The sequence below is a fragment of the Phyllobates terribilis genome, unplaced genomic scaffold, assembly GCF_046119375.1.
Source record: "Phyllobates terribilis strain yellow unplaced genomic scaffold, ASM4611937v1 Scaffold_1__5_contigs__length_1240528914, whole genome shotgun sequence".
NCBI classification, from domain to species: Eukaryota; Metazoa; Chordata; class Amphibia; order Anura; family Dendrobatidae; genus Phyllobates; species Phyllobates terribilis.
The window spans coordinates 421,637,209-421,661,964 of NW_027362761.1; the positions used below are offsets into that span (position 1 = coordinate 421,637,209).

The 24,756-nt window shown below is 46.0% G+C and overlaps 1 protein-coding gene across 1 annotated transcript in view; it reads left to right on the forward strand.

The window, feature by feature from the left end:
* The first annotated feature begins 3,696 nt into the window (after positions 1-3,696).
* LOC141266604 (plectin-like) overlaps positions 3,697-24,756 on the forward strand; it is a 36,799-nt gene continuing 15,739 nt past the window's right edge. Inside the window, exon 1 of the mRNA XM_073680187.1 lies at positions 3,697-4,309. Coding sequence (XP_073536288.1) covers positions 3,697-4,309 — 613 coding nt within the window. The remainder of the gene's footprint in view (positions 4,310-24,756) is intronic.

A 24,756-nucleotide genomic window follows, 5' to 3' on the forward strand; every position in this document is an offset into this window, starting at 1 on the left:
TGCCAAATGTTGAATTGTTTGCAAAGTTACATGCATGTTTGGTAATTCTGTGTTTCAGTTTCTTGCAGCTACCGTAAGGACTCAAAGGTTATGGACTTTTTATAAACGGGACCTTGTATGGACTGCGTTCGGAGCCTAACCCAGGAATGAACTAAGACTGTGAAGGACTTGGGGTAGGACAGACCCCCACCTGGTTAAGGCTCCCCGTTGTATTGGTGATATGGACACCCGGTCACAGGCCACACTGTGACCTTAAGAACTCAATCTGTGCGTCGTTTGTCTATTAATGTTTTATGGTTATGCATAGTGTCTTTGTTTATTGTTTAGTCCCGGAGTACTAAATTTCACTAGGGGGGAATGTGTCACCCTGCCTGGATGCCACAAAATGTAATAAAGCTGTGTCTGAGAGCAATGGGGAGGTTCTCTAGTCAGGGGAACATTAGCATGCAGTACCTCCTGTCTCAGGCCAGTAGGGGGAGCAGGCTGCCCCTATAAAAGTTGGTACTGGGGGCAGGGTTAGAGAGAACTGGAAGGCCTGTCTCAGCACTGAGACGTGTCCCGGAGCAGAGCAGGGACAGAAAGTTGTATTGCACCTAAGAGGAAGTGTGGCAGGAGGAGAGCCACAAGCCAGAGACAAGAGGCGAAGTGAGCCTGTCTTGGCAGATAGAGGACTTAATCTACCAGACTTTGGTGTCTGAGGCTGGGAGGATTCCACATCCTACAGCAGATAACCAGTCCGCAGGGGACAGTATATTCCTTGGCCTAAGAAGCCTGGAGGCCCTGCCACAACAGAAGGGACCAGCAAAGCCGTACAAGGCTGGGAGCAGAAAGGAACCCACGTCGCAGGCCATACAGGCGAGAATACACGGAAAGCTCGGAAACGTGGGCTGTTACCCTATAACGAGGAGATAGCCAGAAGGAGCACAGAAAGCACGGTAGGCCTACACCCTCACCCTGACCAGGGCCAATTTCCCCGTTGCTCTCAGACATCCAGGTCCCCTCCTAGCTGGGACTGTTTGTGGGTCAATTTACCTGTTCTAGTAAAAACCCTGGACTGCAACCTGTTGTCTGTGTGCTCCTTGCTCCTCCAGCACTATCAGCACTGGGACTCTCACTACCATCACTCCCACCATCCATTATACTGCCCTGGGGCCGCACTCTTCCCGTGGGGAGTCACACTACCCTAGCTGCACACCTCATCAGCCCTAGCGGTCTGCATGCAGCGCGGTTCCTAATAACCGCAATCCACGGGTGGCGTAGTCGGACATTATCAACCACTACATAGCAGACTACCATTGGCCTGACCACCCTGAGCCGCGGGACCGGGCCGCCACTACTACCCCCATCGTTTCCCTATTGCCCGGATCCGCGTGCCCCACGGCCCAGGGGGCGAGTCAAAAGCACAACCAACATTCATAAGTGACCAAAACATCAGCCAGAAACCATTGGTACTGAGATGTGGTCTGTGGTCCCCACCTGCAGAGCCACTCCTTTATTGAGGGTGTCTTGATAATTGCCAATAATTTCCATCTATTGTCTATTCCATTTGCACAACAGCATGTGAAACTGATTGTCAATCAGTGTTGCTTCCTAAGTGGACAGTTTGATTTCACAGAAGTTTGATTTAATTGGAGTTATATTCTGTTGTTTAAGTGTTCCCTTTATTTTTTTGAGCAGTGTATATTGTAATGCAGCGGCTTGCTTGGCATTATGGTAATGGTCCAGGATGTGTTTTTGCCGACCATGTACCTTCCCCCTCAGGTGACTGGTCACATGACTGTGACATAGCACAGGTCCTGTATGCACAGAATGTCTGATCACATGACTGTGACATCAGCACAGGTCCTGTGGGTGTGTACTACAGGATATATAAACCCTGGTAGTCTTGAGACAGGGGGTGTGTAAGGCCTGAGGCCTGTTCCTGTGTGGGACACCGCTAGAGTGTGAGGCCTAGTGAGGCCTGTTGAAAGACAAGAGTCCTGAAAGGCAGAGGCTGGATGTTAAAGAGTGAAGACATACCAGTAGCCTTCGAAGGTACGAGGGCTGGAGACCCCCACCTGGGAAGCCTAAAAGCCACAGTGGTGGCAGAACGAAACCGTTAAGACCCGGCACAAGGTAAAAGCGGTACGTTATATGGACATTGTGATAGTTACTTTGCTGAAGGCTGTAACTGGAGCCAAGTGGGCTTAGCTGCCACTGGATAGGCTCGTGGACATTATATGTGTGATAAGCGGTTTATGATAAATAATAAACGGCTGCATTGTGAAATACCGGAAGGACATTGCATGTGTGCTTTAATTTACCCGGTGCAGCGAGTATCCCCCAGTATGATGACTAGCGCTGCCTTACATATGGTTCGAGAATGCAGGCAATTGCAGCCCGGTTGCTAGGGGAAACGGCAGCCTTGTTGCTAGAGGTAACGGCATTGAACGATGAGTGTGGATGCAAGCATCTTGCTGTGGCTCGGCGGGGTCACGAAGATTAAAGCATCTGGCTGCAACTCGGTGGGGTTGCGAAGATTGTCGTCGCACTCAAACCCGGTTTTGCTGTGGCTCGGCGGGGTCACGAAGATTAAAGTATCTTGCGGTCACTCGGCAGGGGTTACGAAAATTGTCGTCGCACTCAAATCCGGTTTGCTCTGGCTCGGTGGGGCCACGAAAATTTTCTGGGGAGAGCAGTGTCTAGTGTGAATAGTGTACCGCGATGGCTGTGAATGGTGCAGTATCTCCAGACGGAATGGAGAAGGGGTTAGATGACCGGCTGCAAGCATCCTGCAGGAAAATGGAGTGTCCTGAAGAAATGCAGGAGCAGATAAAGATGGCTGTGAAGGGAGCAGCAAATGAGTCTGAAGCTATTGAGCGATTAAAGTGCCTGTTAAAATCGCAGCAGCAGGCATTTGAGAAACGACAACAGGACTCGCAGCAGGCATTTGAGAAACAATAGCAGGTATGGGAGAAACGACAAGAGGTCGTGGTGCAGGAAGGGCCGGAGCTGTTGGCCCGTTACAGAGAGGCGGCAGTGGACCATTCCTTGAACTCTCCGGGGGCGCCCTTGTTGTCCCAGAGTGCCCGGGGAGGTGGTAAGAACTGTTGTGAACTGAGTCCTAAAACTATTGTTGATTTTTCTTGTAAAAATTCCCCTACTGGTGTGGTTGTTAAAAAGGGGGCGGGGTCTAAAAAAGGGGCGGTTGTTCAAAACAGCGTGGAGGATAGAAAATAAAAAAAATTTACTGGTGGTGGGTTGATACCGCCTAAAAATGACAATGTGACCGTTGATAATGGAGTAGCTCCAGTAGAAGGGGGTGACGTCAAGGTGGGAGGTGACTTATTGGTCCACGACACCATAGGGAGTGACGCAGACCCCACAACTGACGGTGACACTACAAAAGTAGAAAGAGAGCTCAGTCAGGAGGGGCTAGACGAGGGGAGAGAGTCCCCCTCTCGTCGTCGACGGCGCAAGGGCCACAAGAAGGTTGCTCCTGTAGTCGTTGCTGAAAGTGAAAATAAAGAAAATGTAGTACTGTGTGCCTTTATTTCAAGTGTGGATCCTCCTTTAGAGGCAGAAGAGGAGATGACGTTGCCAGTAGCAACCTCCGGTACAGTACTGAGACAGAAGGATCAAGATCTGAAAGAAGTGACTGAGTCCCTGAGGCAAAAGAAATTGGTGGAAGACGAACTCTTCAAAGTCAAAATACAGATGGAAGAGCTGGTGAAACTGAAAGTCCGTATAGAAGAGGAAAACAAGATTCTTATAATGAAAGACAAAGACGACACACAAAAATTCCTTGTCGAGGAAGTCGAGAAGATGAAACAGGTAGCAGAGGAGGCTGCCCGACTGAGCATAGAGGCCCAGGAGGCTGCACGACTACGCAAGCTCGCTGAGGACAACCTAAATGAGCAGCGAGCCTTAGCTGAAAAGATGCTCAAAGAGAAGATGCAAGCTGTTCAAGAAGCCACCCGTCTGAAAGCCGAAGCGGAGATACTGCAGAAACAGAAGGAACTGGCCATGGAGCAAGCTAAGAAACTCCAAGAAGACAAGGAGCAGATGCAGCAGCAACTAGCTGAGGAGACCGAAGGCTTCCAAAAGACCCTAGAGGCTGATCATCGACGACAGCTCGACATAAGTGCTGAAGCCGAACGCCTTAAAATACAAGTGGTGGAAATGAGTCAAGCCCAAGCCAAAGCTGAAGAAGATGCCAAGAAGTTCAGGAAACAGGCGGAAGAAATCGGTGAGAGGTCACACCAGACAGAACTCACGACCAAAGAGAAGATGACTGTGGTGCAAACCCTGGAGATACAGAGACAGCACAGTGAGAAGGAGGCGCTGCAGAATGAAGTTTCTGGGCGTGACCAAAACCTAAAACAACTGCGCGAACAGTTCAACCAGGAGCTGTGTGACTCCAAGAAGGAATATGGTGAACTCATGAGGGAGCTGCAGCAATGCCAGGACCAAGTAAAGCCTCTAAGGCAGGAGAAGGAGCGGCTGGTGGACTCTCTGTACCAGCGAGACTGGGAGCTATCCGCCCTGAAAGAGGCAGAAAAGAGGCATGAAAAGTTCAATAGGGAACTGCAACAAATTAAAAGAGACTATGAGGATCTCCTCAAGGTTAAAGAAAAACTAGAGGATGATAAGGCGGGTGCAGAACACATGCGCCAAGTGGCTGAGACCACTCTGCAGGACACCTGTGATGAAAATGGTGATCTCCGCAGAAAGCCTAGATCTGGAAGCTCAGGTGAAGGAGCTGCAGACGTTCTGTGATAATCTGCAGAGGGCAGAGACGTGCCTTAAGGAAAGAATCAGCAAGATGGAAGCTGAGCGGAAAAAGATGGAGGAGTCTATAGGAGAAGCCACAGACCAGGGCCAGGAGTTGGCCACTGGAGATGGGAGGTATGAAACAGATACCTCCTTGAATAATACGAGCTCGGATGATTCGGTGGATGTAGGAGCCGAGATCAAGGAGCTCAAGGAGTCACTACAAGCCCATTTGAAGCAAGAGAAGCTTGAGAGACTGGCTGTTGAGAGCCGAGTGGGCGCATTGGAGACAGAGAGGTCTGAGAGAACTCTACTGTTAAAGGAGCAGTTGAAGCAGGAAGAGCTTCACAGATGTGCTGCTGAGAGGCAAGTAGCTGAGCTAGAGGAAGAAGTTTTCAAGCTCAAAAGTCGCCTGGCAAAGCATCACTCAGTGAACGAGGCCTCCTTGGAGAAGGAAAAAGAAAAAAAAGTTGCACTCACTCCCTTATACCATGAGAAGGTGGACCTGAGGAGAGCTAAGAGAGTGTTAACCGAAGATAAAGATGAAATGGAAGTGGTCAAGACGGAAATTCTTGAGTTTGTAGCTGTGAGTCCGCTCCGGGGAAGCATACAGGGTGAAGAAGCTGAAAGTCAGTTGCCCCTGAAACCTGAGCTAGAGGATCTTTTGGGGACCACTGGTGAGACAGAAACGTCCCGGTACAAATGCCTCATAGATGTACCCGAGGATTTGAGGGAAGAATGCACCAGTAAGTCCGTGCATGAAGAGTTTAAGAAGGCCGTGGGAGCCTGTAAGGTGTACTCTACTTCAGAAGCTAAACAGCTGGTGGTCCTGTCCACGACCGAAGTCACAGCAAAGAGGGTGGCGATCCTGGGTGACATGCACTGGCGATGTATTCGCACGAAGCGGTTTCTCCGGTTGAAGACGGAACAAGCCATTAGACAACTGGAGCTTATGAGAAAAGCTCACAGTCTGCGGGAAGAGGTCATCCGGGTGCCTCATGTTCTGGTGAGAAAGCTCATTGGGAGAAATGGCCGAGCCATGCAGATGATGGTAAAGAAGTCTGGTGTGATGAAAGTAAGCAGTCCACGTGATCGTCAGGACTGGATGCCAGATGAAGACGGCATGGTGTCATTCTCCGCTGTAGGAAGAAAGCCTGGAATATATGCGCATGCTGATGGAGTACCGAGTGACCTGCCTGCGAGAAGTAGAACAGTTGAATCTTGCTAGACTGCGAGTGGATAGACAGCTTCATCTGAGCAGCAGAAGATGGCAGCCGTCTAGAAATTGTGAGACCAGACAGAGAAAGGGCCCCCTAAATAACAGAACAGCTACAGCTGAAGTTAGGGACCTTTCAAGATGTCCTGAGAGTAGTGGGCGTGGGTTTAGAGGTAGTGAGACCTCCAGTAACTTAGGTTTGAGGGGCCCATACAAACGACCCAATAGAGGACGGGACAGTACGGAGTCGAACCGGACCTTAGATACCAGGGCATGTGAGTCACACTGCTGTTTTGACCGCTGGGAGCGGGGGAGATCTGACAAGGTTACAACTGACCGCTGGGAGCGGGGGAGGTCTGACAAGGTTATGACCCAGAAATGTGACGTGACGAAGTCGGTGACAATGACGGATGATAGGTCCCTAAGAGATGGGCTAATGTCGATGACTAATGTTCCAGGGACTGAGCAACGCCATTGTCAAGTACATGGACTTGGTGTGAACTGTGGGTTATGAGGTAATTGTGTATACTATGTGTTCAACCCCACAAGTTTGAACAGAGGGGGGGATATGTAATGCAGCGGCTTGCTTGGCATTACGGTAATGGTCCAGGATGTGTTTTTGCCGACCATGTACCTTCCCCCTCAGGTGACTGGTCACATGACTATGACATAGCACAGGTCCTGTATGCACAGAATGTCTGATCACATGACTGTGACATCAGCACAGGTCCTGTGGGTGTGTACTACAGGATATATAAACCCTGGTAGTCTTGAGACAGGGGGTGTGTAAGGCCTGAGGCCTGTTCCTGTGTGGGACACTGCTAGAGTGTGAGGCCTAGTGAGGCCTGTTGAAAGACAAGAGTCCTGAAAGGCAGAGGCTGGATGTTAAAGAGTGAGGACATACCAGTAGCCTTCGAAGGTACGAGGGCTGGAGACCCCCACCTGGGAAGCCTAAAAGCCACAGCGGTGGCAGAACGAAACCGTTAAGACCCGGCACAAGGTAAAAGCGGTACGTTATATGGACATTGTGATAGTTACTTTGCTGAAGGCTGTAACTGAGCCAAGTGGGCTTAGCTGCCACTGGATAGGCTCGTGGACATTATATGTGTGATAAGCAGTTTATGATAAATAATAAACGGCTTTATTGTGAAATACCGGAAGGACATTGCATGTGTGCTTTAATTTACCCGGTGCAGCGAGTATCCCCCAGTATGATGACTAGCGCTGCCTTACAATATATGGAGTGTTCAAGAAGTTATATACCACAACATATTCTGTCAGTGTTAGGCTGCGTGCCCACTATGCGTTTTTCAAGCGTTATTGCCACGGAATTTCCGCAGCGAAAACACTTGAAAAACGCTTGGTTATACGTGCCCCATGGTCCCCAATGATAATCCGCATGTGCTGGGCACATGCTGCAGAAATTTCCGCTGCAGATTATCATTGCAGAAAAATACACAGCATGTCCATTAATTTTGTGGACACGCAGCGTAATTGTCGCCATTGACTTGCATTGAAACGCTTGATATCCGCATCATTACATGTGCACACGCGGATATGAAGCGATTCAATGTGCGGATGGTACCCAGGCCTGGAGAAGAGGAGTATCTCATCCAGACCTGGGTACCATGGTACCTGTAAAAAATAGAATTTAAAATAAAAAATAAAGATTATACTTACCTTCCGATGTCCCCCGGTCTCCTCAGTGATGCTTGTGGTGTGTTGGGCGGCTCGCGGTGGTGTGAGGACCTGATATGACGTCATTGAGTCATGTGACAGGTCACGTGACCGCTGACATCGGCGGTCGCGTGACCTGTCACATGACTCAATGAAGTCATCGCAGGTCCTACTTACCAAGTAAAGTTTTGGGCCAGGCAGTTTAACCCCTTTACGACCTATGACGTATAGGTACAGTTATATGAAAAAGTTTGGGCACCCCTATTAATCTTAAGCTTAATGTTTTATAAAAATTGGTGTTTTTGCAACAGCTATTTCAGTTTGATATATGTAATAACTGTTGGACACAGTAATGTTTCTGCCTTGAAATGAGGTTTATTGTACTAACAGAAAATGTGCAATCTGCATTCAAACAAAATTTGACAGGTGCATAAGTATGGGCACCCTTATCATTTTCTTGTTTTAAATACTCCTACCTACTTTTTACTGACTTACTAAAGCACTTTTTTGGTTTTGTAACCTCATTGAGCTTTGAACTTCATAGCCAGGTGTATGCAATCATGAGAAAAGCTACTTAAAGGGGCCACTTGCAAATTGTTCTCCTGTTTGAATCTCCTCTGAAGAGTGGCATCATGGGCTCCTCAAAACAACTGTCAAATGATCTGAAAACAAAGATTATTCAACATAGTTGTTCAGGGGAAGGATACAAAAAGCTGTCTCAGAGATTTAACCTGTCAGTTTCCACTGTGAGGAACATAGTAAGGAAATGGAAGAACACAGGGACAGTTCTTGTTAAGGCCAGAAGTGGCAGGCCAAGAAAAACATCAGAAAGGCAGAGAAGAAGAATGGTGAGATCAGTCAAGGACAATCCTCAGACCATCTCCAGAGAGCTGCAGCATCAACTTGCTGCAGATGGTGTCACTGTGCATTGGTCAACTATACAACGCACTTTGTACAAGGAGAAGCTGTATGGGAGAGTGATGCGAAAGAAGCCGTTTCTGTAAGCACGCCACAAACAGAGTCGGCTGAGGTATGCAAAAGCACATTTGGAGAAGCCAATTTATTTTTGGAAGAAGGTCCTGTGGACTGATGAAGCCAAGATTGAGTTGTTTGGTCATACAAAAAGGCGTTATGCATGGCGGCAAAAAAACACAGCATTCCAAGAAAAACACTTGCTACCCACAGTAAAATTTGGTGGAGGTTCCATCATGCTTTGGGGCTGTGTGGCCAATGCCGGCACCGGGAATCTTGTTAAAGTTGGATTCCACTCAGTATCAACAGATTCTTGACAGTAATGTTCAAGAATCAGTGATAAAGTTGAAGTTACGCAGGGGATGGATCTTTCAGCAAGACAATGATCCAAAACACCGCTCCAAATCTACTCAGGCATTCATGCAGAGGAACAATTACAATGTTCTGGAATGGCCATCCCAGTCCCCAGACCTGAATATCATTGAACATCTGTGGGATCATTTGAAGAGGGCTGTCCATGCTCGGCGACCATCAAACTTAACTGAACTGGAATTGTTTTGTAGAGAGGAATGGTCAAAAATACCTTCATCCAGGATCCAGGAACTCATTAAAAGCTACAGGAAGCGACTAGAGGCTGTTATTTTTGCAAAAGAAGGATCTACTAAATATTAATGTCACTTTTCTGGTGAGGTGCCCATACTTATGCACCTGTCAAATTTTGTTTGAATGCAGATTGCACATTTTCTGTTAGTACAATAAACCTCATTTCAAGGCAGAAACATTACTGTGTCCAACAGTTATTACATATATCAAACTGAAATAGCTGTTGCAAAAACACCAATTTTTATAAAACATTAAGTTAAGATTAATAGGGGTGCCCAAACTTTTTCATATAACTGTATGTCATAAGTCACCTCCCCCTGTTTGATGTGGGGTCCGATGCTGAGCCCACATCTTTTCCAGCGCATGTCAGCTGACAAGTGAAGTATACCTATGATAAAAATTACAGACCTCTCCATTCTTAGTAGGTGGGAAAACTTGCTAAATCAGCAGTGTATCTTAATATGTCTTGGTATATGTATCAGAAATAGAATATCTGTTACTGCTTTGCGATATTTCCTTATCCCGTGTTATCTTTTTTTCCTTGTTCGCCCCATATTTTTCCTTTTCTTTTCCTTCCTGTTGTTTAATCTCATTTGGTATAATAATTAGAAATTTTTTAATAAAAACAATGTTAACAAGAAAGACAATATCTGCTTAGTAATAAAATGCTTTCCTAACTCCTTCATGAATAACGTGCTAAAGAAGAGCCGTCCCCGGCTGAGCCAAGCTGAAGGATGAGAATGGACTTTATCTGGTCACTTCACAACCATTCTTGATGTTGCCCCTCAGGAGGTGTCCAGTTGGCTTTTTAGTTGTGTTTAACTATATAAAGTGTGCTGCTTACTGTATATGATAGTGCAGCACTCATTAATTTTATGGAAATGCATTACCCTGTCACTTATTGTAATAAATTAACTTTCAACAGCCATCATCACGTTGGTTTATTATGTACAACAGGACCCCCCCTCTATTACTGACAGCTGTAGAAGGTAATTTACACATTTACATTTGCAGTAATAACTTACATTTCCCTTGCGTAATATGATTGTGTGAGAACTGGTGTACTGAACCCACCCAAATCATCTGTGTCTCCAGGACCTGTACAAGACTGTCCAGAAATTATGCCCCCCCCCCAGTAATTCCACTCCCCTCCCCAATCTAGACTCTTCTCAGCAGACCCCATTGACACGAGCAGACATGGGGGCAGAATAGGAGATGACATGGGGGTAGAGTGGGAGATGACATGGGGGTAGAATGGAGAGACATGGGCAGAATGGAGCGACATGGGGGCAGAATGAAGAGACACGGGGGCAGAATGGGAGATGACATGGGGGCAGGATGGGAGAACATAGGTCAGGATGAAGACATATGGGGCCAGGAATGAGACATGGGGTCCAGTATGAAGTACATATGGGAGTAGGATGTGGGACCTTATTACTGGAGGGGCTATTTAAGGGATATTATTACTGCTGTGGTGTATTTTATTTTTGAGGATACTGTTTTCAGTGGGGGGTTCTGTTACTGTGCAGGGCGACACTATATCGCTTTTTTCTTGATCTGATGTAGTGTAGAAGTTGGGGAAAAATTGGGGAATGTGCTCTGGAAACTGCTCTAGATAACTATGTGTTATTTTCTGCAGAGACGAGTCCTGGCTGGAAGAAGTGATGGTGGTCTTGCTGCATGAACAAGAAAAGCGAAGATGAAAGTCTTCAACTAGAGATGTTACCAGTGAGTCAGTGTATTACCTGTACACTGACACTATACACTGCATACTATATACAAAGCTCCTGTGTATAATGTCACTGGTGATCACTGTATTACCTGTATACTGACACTATATATAAAGCTCCTGTGTATAATGTCACTGGTGATCACTGTATTACCTGTACACTGACACTATATACAGAGCTCCTGTGTATAATGTCACTGGTGATCACTGTATTACCTATACACTATATACAGAGCTGCTGTGTATAATGTCACTGGTTATCACTGTATAACCTGCACACTATATACAGAGCTCCTGTGTATAATGTTACTGGTGATCCCTGTATTACCTCTACACTGACACTATATACAGAGCTCCTGTGTATAATGTCACTGGTGATCACTGTATTACCTATACACTATATACAGAGCTCCTATGTATAATGTCACTGGTTATCACTGTATAACCTGTACACTATATACAGAGCTCCTGTGTATAATGTCACTGGTGGTCACTGTATTACCTGCACACTGACACTATATACAGAGCTCCTGTGTATAATGTCACTGGTGATCACTGTATTACCTGTATACTGACACTATATACAGAGCTCCTGTGTATAATGTCACCTGTGATCACTGTATTACTTGTACACTGACACTATATACTGTACAGAGCTCCTTTGTGTACTGTCAGTGGTGATCACTGTATTACCTGTACACTGACACTATACACAGAGCTCCTGTGTATAATGTTACTGGTGATCCCTGTATTACCTGTACACTATATACAGAACTCCTGTGTATAATGTCACTGGTGATCACTGTATTACCTATAAACTATATACTATATTCAGAGCTCCTAAGTATAATGTCACTGGTTATCACTGTATGACCTGTACACTATATACTATATACAGAGCTCCTGTGTATATTGTCAATGGTGATCCCTGCATTACCTGTACACTATACACTATATACAGAGCTCCTGTGTATAATGTCACTGGTGATCACTGTATTTTGTGTACACTGACACTATATACAGAGCTCCTGTGTATGTCACTCGTGATCACTGTATTACTTGTACACGAACACTATATACAGAGTTCCTGTGTATAATGTCACTGGTGATCCATGTATTACTGCTATGATCTGCAACATGTACTAAGGAAAGATAGGGGAAAGCTGTCCCTACAGTAAGACTAAGCTGAATCCCTACGATGTAGCGGGCTGCCTGTTCCTAGTGAACAGACCCGCCTTAGTCCTCGGCTAGTCTGAACGAAGACCTATAGAATTAAGGGAGGGGTCCCTAAAAGAACTAAGGACTGGAACAAAAATAGGACACCTCCTAAACAGAGAAGTTGTTGCAGAACACAAAAAGACAAACTGACAAAAGTGTACTAGAGGTCCCAGAAGGACCAAGCAAACTGACAGAGATAGGCACCGAAGCACCTGGCTAGAAAAACAGTCAAACACTGAAGTCCAGCACAGCCATAAGGGCGGAGCTGGAATATAAAGGCAGATGGTCACGTGACCGCAAAACACAAGATGGAAAAAACAAAACAGGAGGGTTCTAACAGTACCCCCTCTTTTATGAGGATCCTCCAGGCCCAGGCCTATCCGGAAACCTCCTGTGGAAAGCTTTAACAAGCCTAGGAGCAGAGACATCATCCGTCCTTACCCAGGAGTTGTCTTCGGGACCGAAACCCTTCCAGGAGACAAGATACTGTAATCTCCCTCTATGCCATCTAGAATTCAAGATACGCGAAATTTCATATTCGCCGTCTTCCACCACAGGAGGAACTGTGACAGTGGCGTCCCTATCAGATACATCAGCCTTTTTCAACAAGGAAACATGAAACACAGGATTAATCTTCCAGGAAGTAGGGGACATCCAACCTAACATCAGACTGGTTAACAACCTGAAGCACTTTAAATGGACCCAAAAACTTAGGACCCAGTTTTTTAGAGGGAATCCTCAACCGCAGGTTCTTCGAGGACAACCAAACCATGTCACCCACAGTAAACAAAACCTCCTTATGTTTCCTGTCAAAATACTTCTTGGACTTCTTGTTAGCCTCTTGAAGGTTGAAGCGTACATTAGTCCAAACTCTCTCCAAATCACCGGAAAAATTCTCCTCCTCCGGCACCGCCGACCCCAATTTGGAGAACGAACCAAAAGACAGATGTCTCCCAGTACAACAAACAAAAGGAGAACACCCAGCAGAGGAGGATGTATGATTGTTAAGAACAAATTCTGCGAGAGGCAGAAACTCAGACCACACCTCTTGATTGTCCGCCACAAAACAACGCAAAAACTGTTCAACATCCTGGTTCTTTCTTTCAGTCTGTCCATTAGACTCAGCCAAACGAAAATACAAATGGACTCCCAACCTGTCACAAAAAGCACTCCAAAAGCGAGCCACATACTGAGATCCTCTATCAGAAACAATATCCGTGGGAACGCCATGGAGCTTGACAATCTCCTTAAACGCCTTAGCGAGTGTCTTGGCGCAGGGCAACTTAATGAATGGAACCAAATGACACATCTTACTAAAACGGTCCACGACCACCCAGATGACAGTAAAACCCTCGGACACAGGAAGATCAGTAATAAAATCTCCTCCAGAGGGCAAAGCAACCCCGCAGCAGGAGTATGTGAAGCCTTTGACCTAGCACACACAGTACACTGACGCATCCACTTGATGACTTCCTTCTGCCATCCAGGCCACCAAAAACTGCGACTGATAAGTCTCTTAGTTTCAGAAATTCCTGGATGACCTGCCAACCGAGACTCATGACACTCCACAAACAAATCTCTCCTAAAGGCTCTAGGCAGGAACAACCTCCCATGGGGAGTGTTAGATGGAGACCAAAGCCGCCACCACAACTCCTTTCTGTAAAATGCTCTCCTCCTCCTCGGCACCGACAGTAGGAGAGAAGCTGCGAGATAAAGCATTGGCTTTAACATTCTTAGTACCAGGGATATAGGTAACAGAAAAATGAAACCGAGAAAAAAAAAGTGCCCACCTAGCTTGACGGGCATTCAAGCGCTTGGCAGCATCCAAATAACTCAAATTCTTATGATCTGTGAAAACCTGAATAGGAAATCTAGCGCCTTCCAAAAAATGACGCCAATGTTCAAACGCAAGTTTAATAGCCAGCAACTCCCGATTTCCAACATCATAATTCAGTTCGGTTTCCGAAAATTTTATCGAAAAGAAGGCACAAGGATGTACTCCACCCTTGTTCTCCTGAGACAAAACTGCTCCTACCCCCACCGATGAAGCATCGACCTCGACCAAAAAAGGCTTGGTCTCATCAGGCTGCATAAGGATAGGAGCAGAACTGAATCTCTCTTTGAGATACTCAAACGCTTCAATGGCCTCAGTAGTCCACTGGGCCGTATTCGCGCCTTTCCTGGTGAGATCGGTTAGAGGTTTAACAATTACAGAAAAATTCTTAATGAATTTCCTGTAATAATTGGCAAAACCCCAAAATCTCAGTATAGATTTCAAACCAATAGGCCTAGGCCATTCCTGCACAGCCTGAACCTTCACAGGGTCCATCTCAAAGCTCTCGCTGGAGAAAATGTAGCCCAAAAAACTAATTTTCTGCACAGCGAACTCACATTTCTCCAGCTTAGCAAAGAGTAAATTGTCACTCAATAACTGCAAAACTTCACGTACACTCTGCCAATGGGACTCTAGATCTGGTGAATAAATCAAAATGTCATCCAAATACACAACCACATTCTTACCAATCGAAAGGTCTCAGGATGTCATTAATAAGGTTCTGAAAAAATACAGGTGCATTGGTAAGACCAAAAGGCATCACCAGATTCTCAAAATGACCTACCGGATTGTTAAAAGCAGTTTTCCATTCATCACCCTCCTTCACTCGTAACAAATTGTATGCCCCCCAGAGATCAATTTTGGAGAACCACTTGGCTCTCACTAACTGGTTAAACAAGTCAGGAAATAACGGCAATGGGTAGGAATTGCGTACGGTAATCTTATTAATTTCACGAAAATCCAGACATGAACGTAAACCGCCGTCCTTTTTTTTTTAACAAAGAAAAATCCAACTGCCACAGGCGACTTAGAAGGTCTAATGTGACCAGCAGCCAGGCTAGTCTGTATGTAATCCTTCAAGGCCTTTCTTTCAGGGATAGTCAGATTAAACAAGCGACTTTTGGGAAGAGTAGCACCTGGAACAAACTCAATGGCGCAATCATAATCTCTATAAGGAGGTAAAACTTGCAACTCCTCCTCCGAAAAAACCCTCCAAAAATGTTGAATAGATACCAGTAATTCCCCTTTTTCCACAGCCGCAATGCGACCATTACAACATTTATCATAGCACTTCGGACTCCAAGACTTAATCACATTAGTAGACCAGTCCAATAAAGGATTGTGCAGTTTTAACCAAGGCAATCCTAGAACAACTGGAGAGGGTAAATTATCCAAAACAACCAAGTCCAAAATTTCTTGGTGAACTCCATTGATAGTGAGGGGAAATGCAGCAGTCTTCTGAGTAATACATTTAAAAGGAGTGTTATCAATTGCAATCACAGAAATAGGTGATGACAAAGGTTTGGATTTCAATTTAAGGTTTTCCAAAAACCCTTTATCAATCACATTAAGTGTTGAACCACAATCCACAAATACCTGAAATTCAATCAAATCTCCCTGCAGAGTAGTACTCCCAGAAAGAAATACTCCTGCAGAGCGTAAACAAGCTATATGGGCGTAACTGACCTTTTTTTTTCTTTACTTAAACAACGCTCACAATACTTAATCAAATAGTCAGCTTTACCACAATAAAGACACAATCCCTCGGTAAGCCTTCGGTCTCTTTCCTGAGAGCGGAGTGATATCGCCCCAACCTCAATCGGCTCTCTGCCATCAGAGCAGATTTTCTGGGGACTAGGAACTGACATTACAGGAGTCTTTACCTCATTAAGCCTGCACCTCAGTCTCCTGTCTATACGAACAGCTAACTGCATAGCATCCTGCAGAGTCTCAGGTGCAGGGAATGCAATTAGAAAATCCTTAACCCTTTCACTCGGACCAGCAAGAAATAAACATCTCAGCGCTGGATCATTCCACTTAACTTCTGAAGCCCATCTCCTGAAGTGTGTGCAATAATTTTCAACATCATCTGACCCCTGATTCAAACGCCTGAGTTCTGATTCAGCAGATGAGATTCGATCAGGATCGTCATATAATAGCCCCATAGCAGAAAAAAATTCTTCAACAGACCTTAAACACGGATCATTAGGCTGGAGAGAAAAGGCCCACCCCTGTGGTTCATTGCGCAAAAGTGACATAATAAAACCAATGCGCTGTGATTCATTCCCAGAGGACCTTGAATGCCCCGTCTCATGCTGCACATAACACATCTGCATCTGTGGCTGCTGTGGGCATAAAAGGGGACAAACTTATGGTGTGGCCCCCATGCTCCCCTGACCTCAACCCCATTGAGAACCTCTGGAGCATCATCAAAAGGAGTGTCTATGATGGCGGGAGGCAGTTCACATCTAAGCAACAGCTCTGGGAGGGTATTCTGTCCTAATGCAAAACAATTGAAGCAGAAACCATCCAAAACCTGACAAATTCAATGAATGAGAGAGTTCAGAAGCTCCTTTCGAACAAGCGGTCCTATGTACAAATGTAACATCACCTAGAATAAAGTTTTGAGTTGAAAACTGTTTGATTTCAGTTTGTAATAACCTGCTAATGCTTATAATTTCAAAAATGACCATTTTTTTGTTCTTTATTAAAATGAAAAGGTTGAAAACTCTGCTGTGCATAATAATTTGGAACATGCATTTTGAGTGCAGTTTGAGTGTTTTATTTTTTTTAAAAATATACTGTTATCATAGGCAGTTTGTACAAAAACCTTTCAATTGTACTCTAATAGTTATTTGACTGGAAAATTACAATGACTGCAATTTATATAGGTAATTTGGGAAAATCTGAGAAAATATTATTTGCATAATAATTTGGAACACAGTGTATATACAGCGCTCCTGTGTATAATGTCACTGGTAATCTTTGTATTACCTGTACACTTACACTATACACTGTATACTATGTGTATAGCTCATGTGTATAATGGCATTTATCGTAATATTAGTATTGTGTTTTTTTTATTAATGATCAGTATGGTAGTATTCAGTCAGTATGTGGTGGTAATATGTGGTCTTAAAAAATACAGAAGTATATCAGAAGTTGAGTGGTGATCCCAAATTCAAAATATTAAGGGAATTAAAGTATATTCTTAGTGAAGCAAGGGAGTTTTCGATCAATATCTTTATGAATTTCTGTATATAGAACATCCCACCTCACCGGTGATATATACACTACCAAAAATACACAAATCGTTAAATGATCCACCGGGTTGGCCCATCGTATCGGGGGTCAACTCGATATTTAATAATATAATTTTTTTAGACAAAATCATTAATATACGATTGTGAGTGGCTTATTACTGGATTAAAGACACTACAGATTTTTTTACAAAAACTGAGGGAGGTCAACTTGACAGGTAAGGTCATCTTGGCTTCCTTTGATGTTACATCGCTATATACCTCAATAGACCATGAGCGAGGCATCACTGAGGTAAAATGTAAATTATGTTCTTTGAATTTATGCAATGAATCTCTCTTCTTCATATGGTTTTAAAAAATAATTACTTCCTAGTTGGCGATTGAGTTCTTTTTGCAAAAGCGGGGAACCGCCATGGGGAGCAAATATGGCATCAACTTGCGCCAGTATTGCAATTTGTAGCATCAACGTCTCTGCCTCCTGCCGGGCAGAGACGCCGTTCCCCTCACCGCCGCGGTCCTGGTCCGGCGTCTTCCTGCTCCCCTCCTGCTGTGACGCGCACCGCGCACAGCTTCCCGGGCACCGTGCTTAGGGCGCGCACGCTCCCTCCCTCTTAAACGGGCCGTGCGCCATCCTAAAGAGTCCCCGGCCAATGGCCGGAGGACTTCTCCTATATAAGGCACCTCCTCCAAAATGGAGGTGCCTGTGCAAGGTTGTTGTTTCGTGTGCTAACACTTGCTTCAGCCCTCAGGTCCCGCTGCCAGTCAGTCCAGCCCGCCAGTCTGTCTATTAGTTCTGCCCGTCAGTCTGTCAGTAACCTGCCGTGCCCGCCTGCCTACCTGGAGTACCTGCCAGTTACCTGCGGTGCCCGCCAGCCTGTCTACCCGGAGCACCTGTCTGACTATCTGCTGCATTAGCCTGCTGATCTACCCGGACCACTCGTCTGCCTTCCTGCAGTGCTCATCCGCTGTTCCGGTCAGTTCCTGTCATCTGACCATGGGAGTTACCTGCTCTCACACAAGGTCGGTCCCAGAGTAGCACCTGGTTCACCTGCCCGGTCCCTCCCTGGTACACGGAGTGGACTAAGCCGCCGTGTGACCTGGGTCAGGCCGAGAAGGCACTTAGTCACGCCCCTCTGGTCCCTCCTTGCACCGAAGCACAGAGGTTCCACCACCTGGACCCGTAACAGTTTGCACAGGCCATGGAACCCGGTGGCTCCCAGGCTCCTTTGCTCTCTGACCTGTATCAAGGCCAGAGATCCCAACACGATACTATCCTGTCCTATCTGCGGACAGTCAACTCCCGCCTGAACACGCTGTCCACCCCGACTGTTTCCGTCTCTAACCGAGCGGCACCCGCTCCGGCGGCACCTCAACCCAGTGGCGCTGTGGCACCTTGCTTTGGACCCCGGCTCTCTGCGCCTCCACGTTTTGATGGTGATCCTGTCCTATGTCGGGACTTCATAAACCAGTGCACGCTGCACTTTGAACTCCTGGCACACCAGTTCACCTCTGACCGGGCCAAGGTGGCGTTCATCATGTCTCACCTCACCGGGGAGGCATTGGCATGGCTAAACCCTCTGTGGGAAAGAGGGGATCCCCTGGTGTCTGATCTTCTGGCTTTCCTTGCTGCCTTCTGGAAGGTCTTCGATGAGCCCGGACGAAAATCTTCTACTGCCTCCTCACTTCTCTGTCTCTGCCACGAGAGTCTCACTGTGGGCCAATATGCCATATGTTTCCGAACCCTCACATCTGAACTTGCCTGGAACAATGAGGCCCTGGTGTCCACCTTCTGCGAGGGTCTTTTCGGACGGATCAAAGATGAGCTAGCCAGTGGTGACATTCCTTCCACCCTGGACGACCTGGTGTCATTAGCTACCCGGATTGACATCCGTTTTCTGGAACGTGTTAAGGAGACTACCCGGGAGAGAAGAAAATTTCCACGTCTCGCTCCAGCATTCCAAATGCCAGGCTTGCAACCAGTAATTCCCCGGGCATGTTCGCCTGAGTCTATGCAAATTGACCAAACCAAGATGGTCAAGTCTTGCCTGGAGACACGCTGAGCCGAGGGGAGTTGCTTCTACTATGGCAGTATAGAGCATCTGATCCATTCCTGCCCGGTGAGGCCGGGAAACTCCAGTGTCTAGGACTGCTTGGAGAGTTCGTCCTAGGCAAGAGTAAATCCTCTCCGTTCTTGACTCTGTCTGTTTCTAATTTCCAGTTGTGAGACCCGCTTCTTCGAGACTGCCCATCTGGATTCCAGAGCCGCTGGGAACCTCATTCAACAGGCTGTTGTGGAGCGGTATCAGATTCCTACCATACGTCTGTCTGAACTGTTGGCGCTTGCCTCCGTGGATGGGAGGCTTCTTCCGGAGACCATCTTGCTTGTCACAGAGCCTGTAACCCTTCAGGTGGGAATGCTGCACTCGGAGAAGATCTCCTTTCATGTGCTGTTCGGTCTCTCTCACTCCCTCTTGCTAGGTCTACCCTGGTTACAAAGACATGAGCCCGTCCTGAATTGGAGATCTGGTGAAGTGCTCCGTTGGGGTCAGGAATGCCATGAGTCCTGTCTGGTTCCGGTTCATCCTGCTCGACCCCCATCTACTCCAGCTAATCTACCTGGTCTGCCGGCACCCTACTGGTCCTATGCGGACGTCTTTGACAAGAAGGAAGTGGAGACACTACCACCTCATAGGCCGCATGATTGCCCCATCGACCTGGTACCTGGTGCTTCTCCTCCCCGCGGGAGAATCTACCCCTTGTCACTGGCTGAGACCCGGGCCATGTCTGAGTACATAGAGGAGAATCTTGCTAGAGGATTTATCCAGAAATCCACCTCTCCGGCTGGAGCAGGATTCTTCTTCGTCAAGAATAAAGACGGCTCTCTACGTCCCTGTATCGATTACAGGGGCCTAAACCAGATTACCATAAAAAATAAGTACCCCCTGCCTCACATCTCGGTCCTGGTGCGGCGTCTTCCTGCTCCCCTGCTGCTGTGGCGCGCACCGTGCGCAGCTTCCCGGGCACTGTGCTTAGGGCGCGCGCTCCCTCCCTTTTTAAGGGGCAGCCATCCTAAAGAGTCCCCAGCCAATGGCCGGAGGACTTCTCCTATATAAGGCACCTCCTCCAAAATGGAGGTGCCTGTGCAAACTTGTTGTTCCGTGTGCTAACACTAGCTTCAGCACTCAGGTCCCGCTGCCAGTCAGTCCTGCCCGCCAGTCTGTCTTACAGTCCAGCCCGCCAGTCTGTCTATTAGTTCTGCTCTCCAGTCTGCCAGTAACCTGCCATCCCCTCCTGCCTGCCTACCTGGAGCACCTGGCAGTTACCTGCGGTGCCCGCCAGCCTGCCTACCCGGAGCACCTGTCTGACTATCTGCTGTATCAAAAAAAAAAAACAGCAAAAAAGGGCAGCAGTGTTTACCTTCCCAGATCTTCAAAGCCAAATGCACTACCAGGATGCAGCAGACCCACATAAAGATGGCGGATACACAGGTGCAAAATACTGATGAGACAATCACTCACAACCTACCATTTCATGGACGGGGTGACTGCTTAGTATTAAAATTGCACAAAGATAGGCTAGTATAGGGCGCTGTTCACACTAGGGTAGTGCACAGTATCCGGCTTATAGCCTATTAGTTACGCCCATACTATTCGACTAGGCGGGCTGCCCGGTACTATCCAAGTGCACCCCCTGGGAACAGACACCCTAGTTTACAATGCCCGCACTGATGGGCCTGGGTGCACCCTGGAATAAAAGTGTGCAAAATTACATATATATAATATATGAGGTATTAGTTGATATTTTGGCCAAAATACTTAAGCTCGCAACCCGCGTCAAGGGTCCTCATGCTTACAAGTTCTACTCTAAACACTCACAGCAAAAACCACACTAAGTAGAATTAAAATTCCCCCAAAAATTAAAAAAAAAAACAGCAAAAAAGGGCAGCAGTGTTTACCTGCCCAGATCTTCAAAGCCAAATGCACTACCAGAATGCAGCAGACCCACATAAAGATGGCGGATACACAGGTGCAAAATACTGATGAGACAATCACTCACAACCTACCATTTCATGGACGGGGTGACTGCTTAGTATTAAAATTGCACAAAGATAGGCTTGTATAGGGCGCTGTTCACACTAGGGTAGTGCACAGTATCCGGCTTACAGCCTATTAGTTACGCCCATACTATTCGACTAGGCAGGCTGCCCGGTACTATCCAAGTGCACCCCCTGGGAACAGACACCCTAGTTTACAATGCCCGCACTGATGGGCCTGGGTGCACCCTGGAATAAAAGTGTGCAAAATTACATATATATAATATATGAGGTATTAGTTGATATTTTGGCCAAAATACTTAAGCTCGTAACCCGCGTCAAGGGTCCTCATGCTTACGAGTCCTACTCTAAACACTCACAGCAAAAACCACACTAAGAAGAATTAAAATTCCCCCAAAAATTAAAAAAAAAAAAACAGCAAAAAAGGGCAGCAGTGTTTACCTGCCCAGATCTTCAAAGCCAAATGCACTACCAGAATGCAGCAGACCCAAATAAAGATGGCGGCTACACAGGTGCAAAATACTGATGAGACAATCACTCACAATCTACCATTTCATGGACGGGGTGACTGCTTAGTATTAAAATTGCACAAAGATAGGCTTGTATAGGGCGCTGTTCACACTAGGGTAGTGCACAGTATCCGGCTTACAGCCTATTAGTTACGCCCATACTATTCGACTAGGCGGGCTGCCCGGTACTATCTAAGTGCACCCCGTGCCATGCCCTCCTGCTTGCCTACCCGGAGCACCAGTTTGGCTATCTGCCGTATCAGCCTGCTGATCTACCCGAACCACCCGTCTGCCTTCCTGCCGTGCTCATCCGCTGTACCGGTCAGTTCCTGTCATCTAACCCATGGGAGTCACCTTCTCTCACACAAGGTCGGTCCCAGAGTGGCACCTGGTTCACCTGCCCGGTCCCTCCCTGGTTCACGGAGTCAATTAAGCCGCCGTGTGACCTGGGTCAGGCCGAGTAGGCACTTAGTCACGCCCCTCTGGTCCCTCCTTGCACCGAAGCACAGAGGTTCCACCACCTGGACCCGAAACATAATGACGACTTTGGAGGAGGACCTCATCTATGTGTCCCACCACTACTAGATGGTAATTAAGTGGTGGCGATACATAAATGATGTCTTCCTCCTCTGGAATGGCACAAGTTGAAAAAGGCTGTTCTCAGCCGAAACGTTGCCACATCTGATGGGCTAATAAAGTTCTCATGTTTTTTTCACAATTGGAGGGCTGCCTGCCTTTTATTTATTTTATATATATATATATATATATATATATATATATATATATATATATATATATATATATATATATATATATATATATATACAGTACAGACCAAAAGTTTGGACACACCTTCTCATTTAAAGATTTTTCTGTATTTTCATGACTATGAAAATTGTACATTCACACTGAAGGCATCAAAACTATGAATTAACACATGTGGAATTATATACTTAACAAAAAAGTGTGAAACAACTGAAAATATGTCTTATATTCTAGGTTCTTCAAAGTAGCCACCTTTTGCTTTGATGACTGCTTTGCACACTCTAGTTCAATAGGAGTGAGGCTCACATACACAGCTGATAGTCCTACTGAATAGACTGTTAGAATTTGTATTATGGCAAGAAAAAAGCAGCTAAGTAAAGAAAAAAGAGTAGCCATCATTACTTTAAGAAATGAAGGTCAGTCAGTCTGAAAAATTGGGAAAACTTTGAAAGTGTCCCCAAGTGCAGTTGCAAAAACCATCAAGCGCTACAAAGAAACACCTCTGCTTCTGAGGATAAGTTTCTCCGAGTCACCAGCCTCAGAAATCGCAGGTTAACAGCAGCTCAGATTAGAGACCAGGTCAATGCCACACAGAGTTCTAGCAGCAGACTCATCTCTACAACAACTGTTAAGAGGAGACTTTGTGCAGCAGGCCTTCATGGTAAAATAGCTGCTAGGAAACCACTGCTAAGGATAGGCAACAAGCAGAAGAGACTTGTTTGGGCTAAAGAACACAAGGAATGGACATTAGACCAGTGGAAATCTGTGCTTTGGTCTGATGAGTCCAAATTTGAGATCTTTGGTTCCAACCACCGTGTCTTTGTGCGACGCAGAAAAGGTGAACGGATGGACTCTACATGCCTGGTTCCCACTGTGAAGCATGGAGGAGGAGGTGTGATGGTGTGCGGGTGCTTTGCTGGTGACACTGTTGGGGATTTATTCAAAATTGAAGGCATACTGAACCAGCATGGCTACCACAGCATCTTGCAGCGGCATGCTATTCCATCCGGTTTGTGTTTAGTTGGGCCATCATTTATTTTTCAACAGGACAATGACCCCAAACACACCTCCAGGCTGTGTAAGGGCTATTTGACCAAGAAGGAGAGTGATGGGGTGCTACGCCAGATGACCTGGCCTCCACAGTCACCAGACCTGAACCCAATCGAGATGGTTTGGGGTGAGCTCGACCGTAGCGTGAAGGCAAAAGGGCCAACAAGTGCTAAGCATCTCTGGGAACTCCTTCAAGATTGTTGGAAGACCATTTCGGGTGACTACCTCTTGAAGCTCATCAAGAGAATGCCAAGAGTGTGCAAAGCAGTCATCAAAGCAAAAGGTGGCTACTTTGAAGAACCTAGAATATAAGACATATTTTCAGTTGTTTCACACTTTTTTGTTAAGTATATAATTCCACATGTGTTAATTCATAGTTTTGATGCCTTCAGTGTGAATGTACAATTTTCATAGTCATGAAAATACAGAAAAATCTTTAAATGAGAAGGTGTGTCCAAACTTTTGGTCTGTACTGTATATATATATATATATATATATATATATATATATAGAGAGAGAGAGAGAGAGAGAAAAAAAAGGAAAAAGAGCAGCACAAGCAAACAACTTGTAAATGGGTGGGTGCCCGTCCTCCAGGTAAATACCAAACCTTCTTATATATGAAAAAAATAGTAGAAACAGCACTCCAAAAAAAGATGATTTATTAGCTCAGCAAGTGGGGGGGGGGGTATATATCTTATTCAGTTTCTGCAGCTTGCACCTGTTCACATTAGGATGTGCTGGTCAGTTCTTTTTACATATTACTATAGGAGGTGGTAACTGCCTCCTGTTTGACCTTGCACTCCCCCCATTTAACCAGCAGGTGATGTATATTCTACTCTACCAGCCCATTTAAATTGTAGGTGTTTCAGCCCGGAAGTGACATGTTCTGTCCAGAGTTATAGGCTTGTAGCCCAAGAGAGGCATGTAGGCTGAGTAGTACCCATCAGATGGGAGGTCGCCTTGCAGCAGTTGATGGGCACACATGAATTGGCCAATTTATGCGCTAAGAACCTCCGTTTTTTGTAAGTAAAGTTCATTGAGTAATAACACAGTTTAAATCAAACATTTTTATTGTCTTTATGTATTTTGGCCATAATTGAGTGCTGCTGTGCTTTCT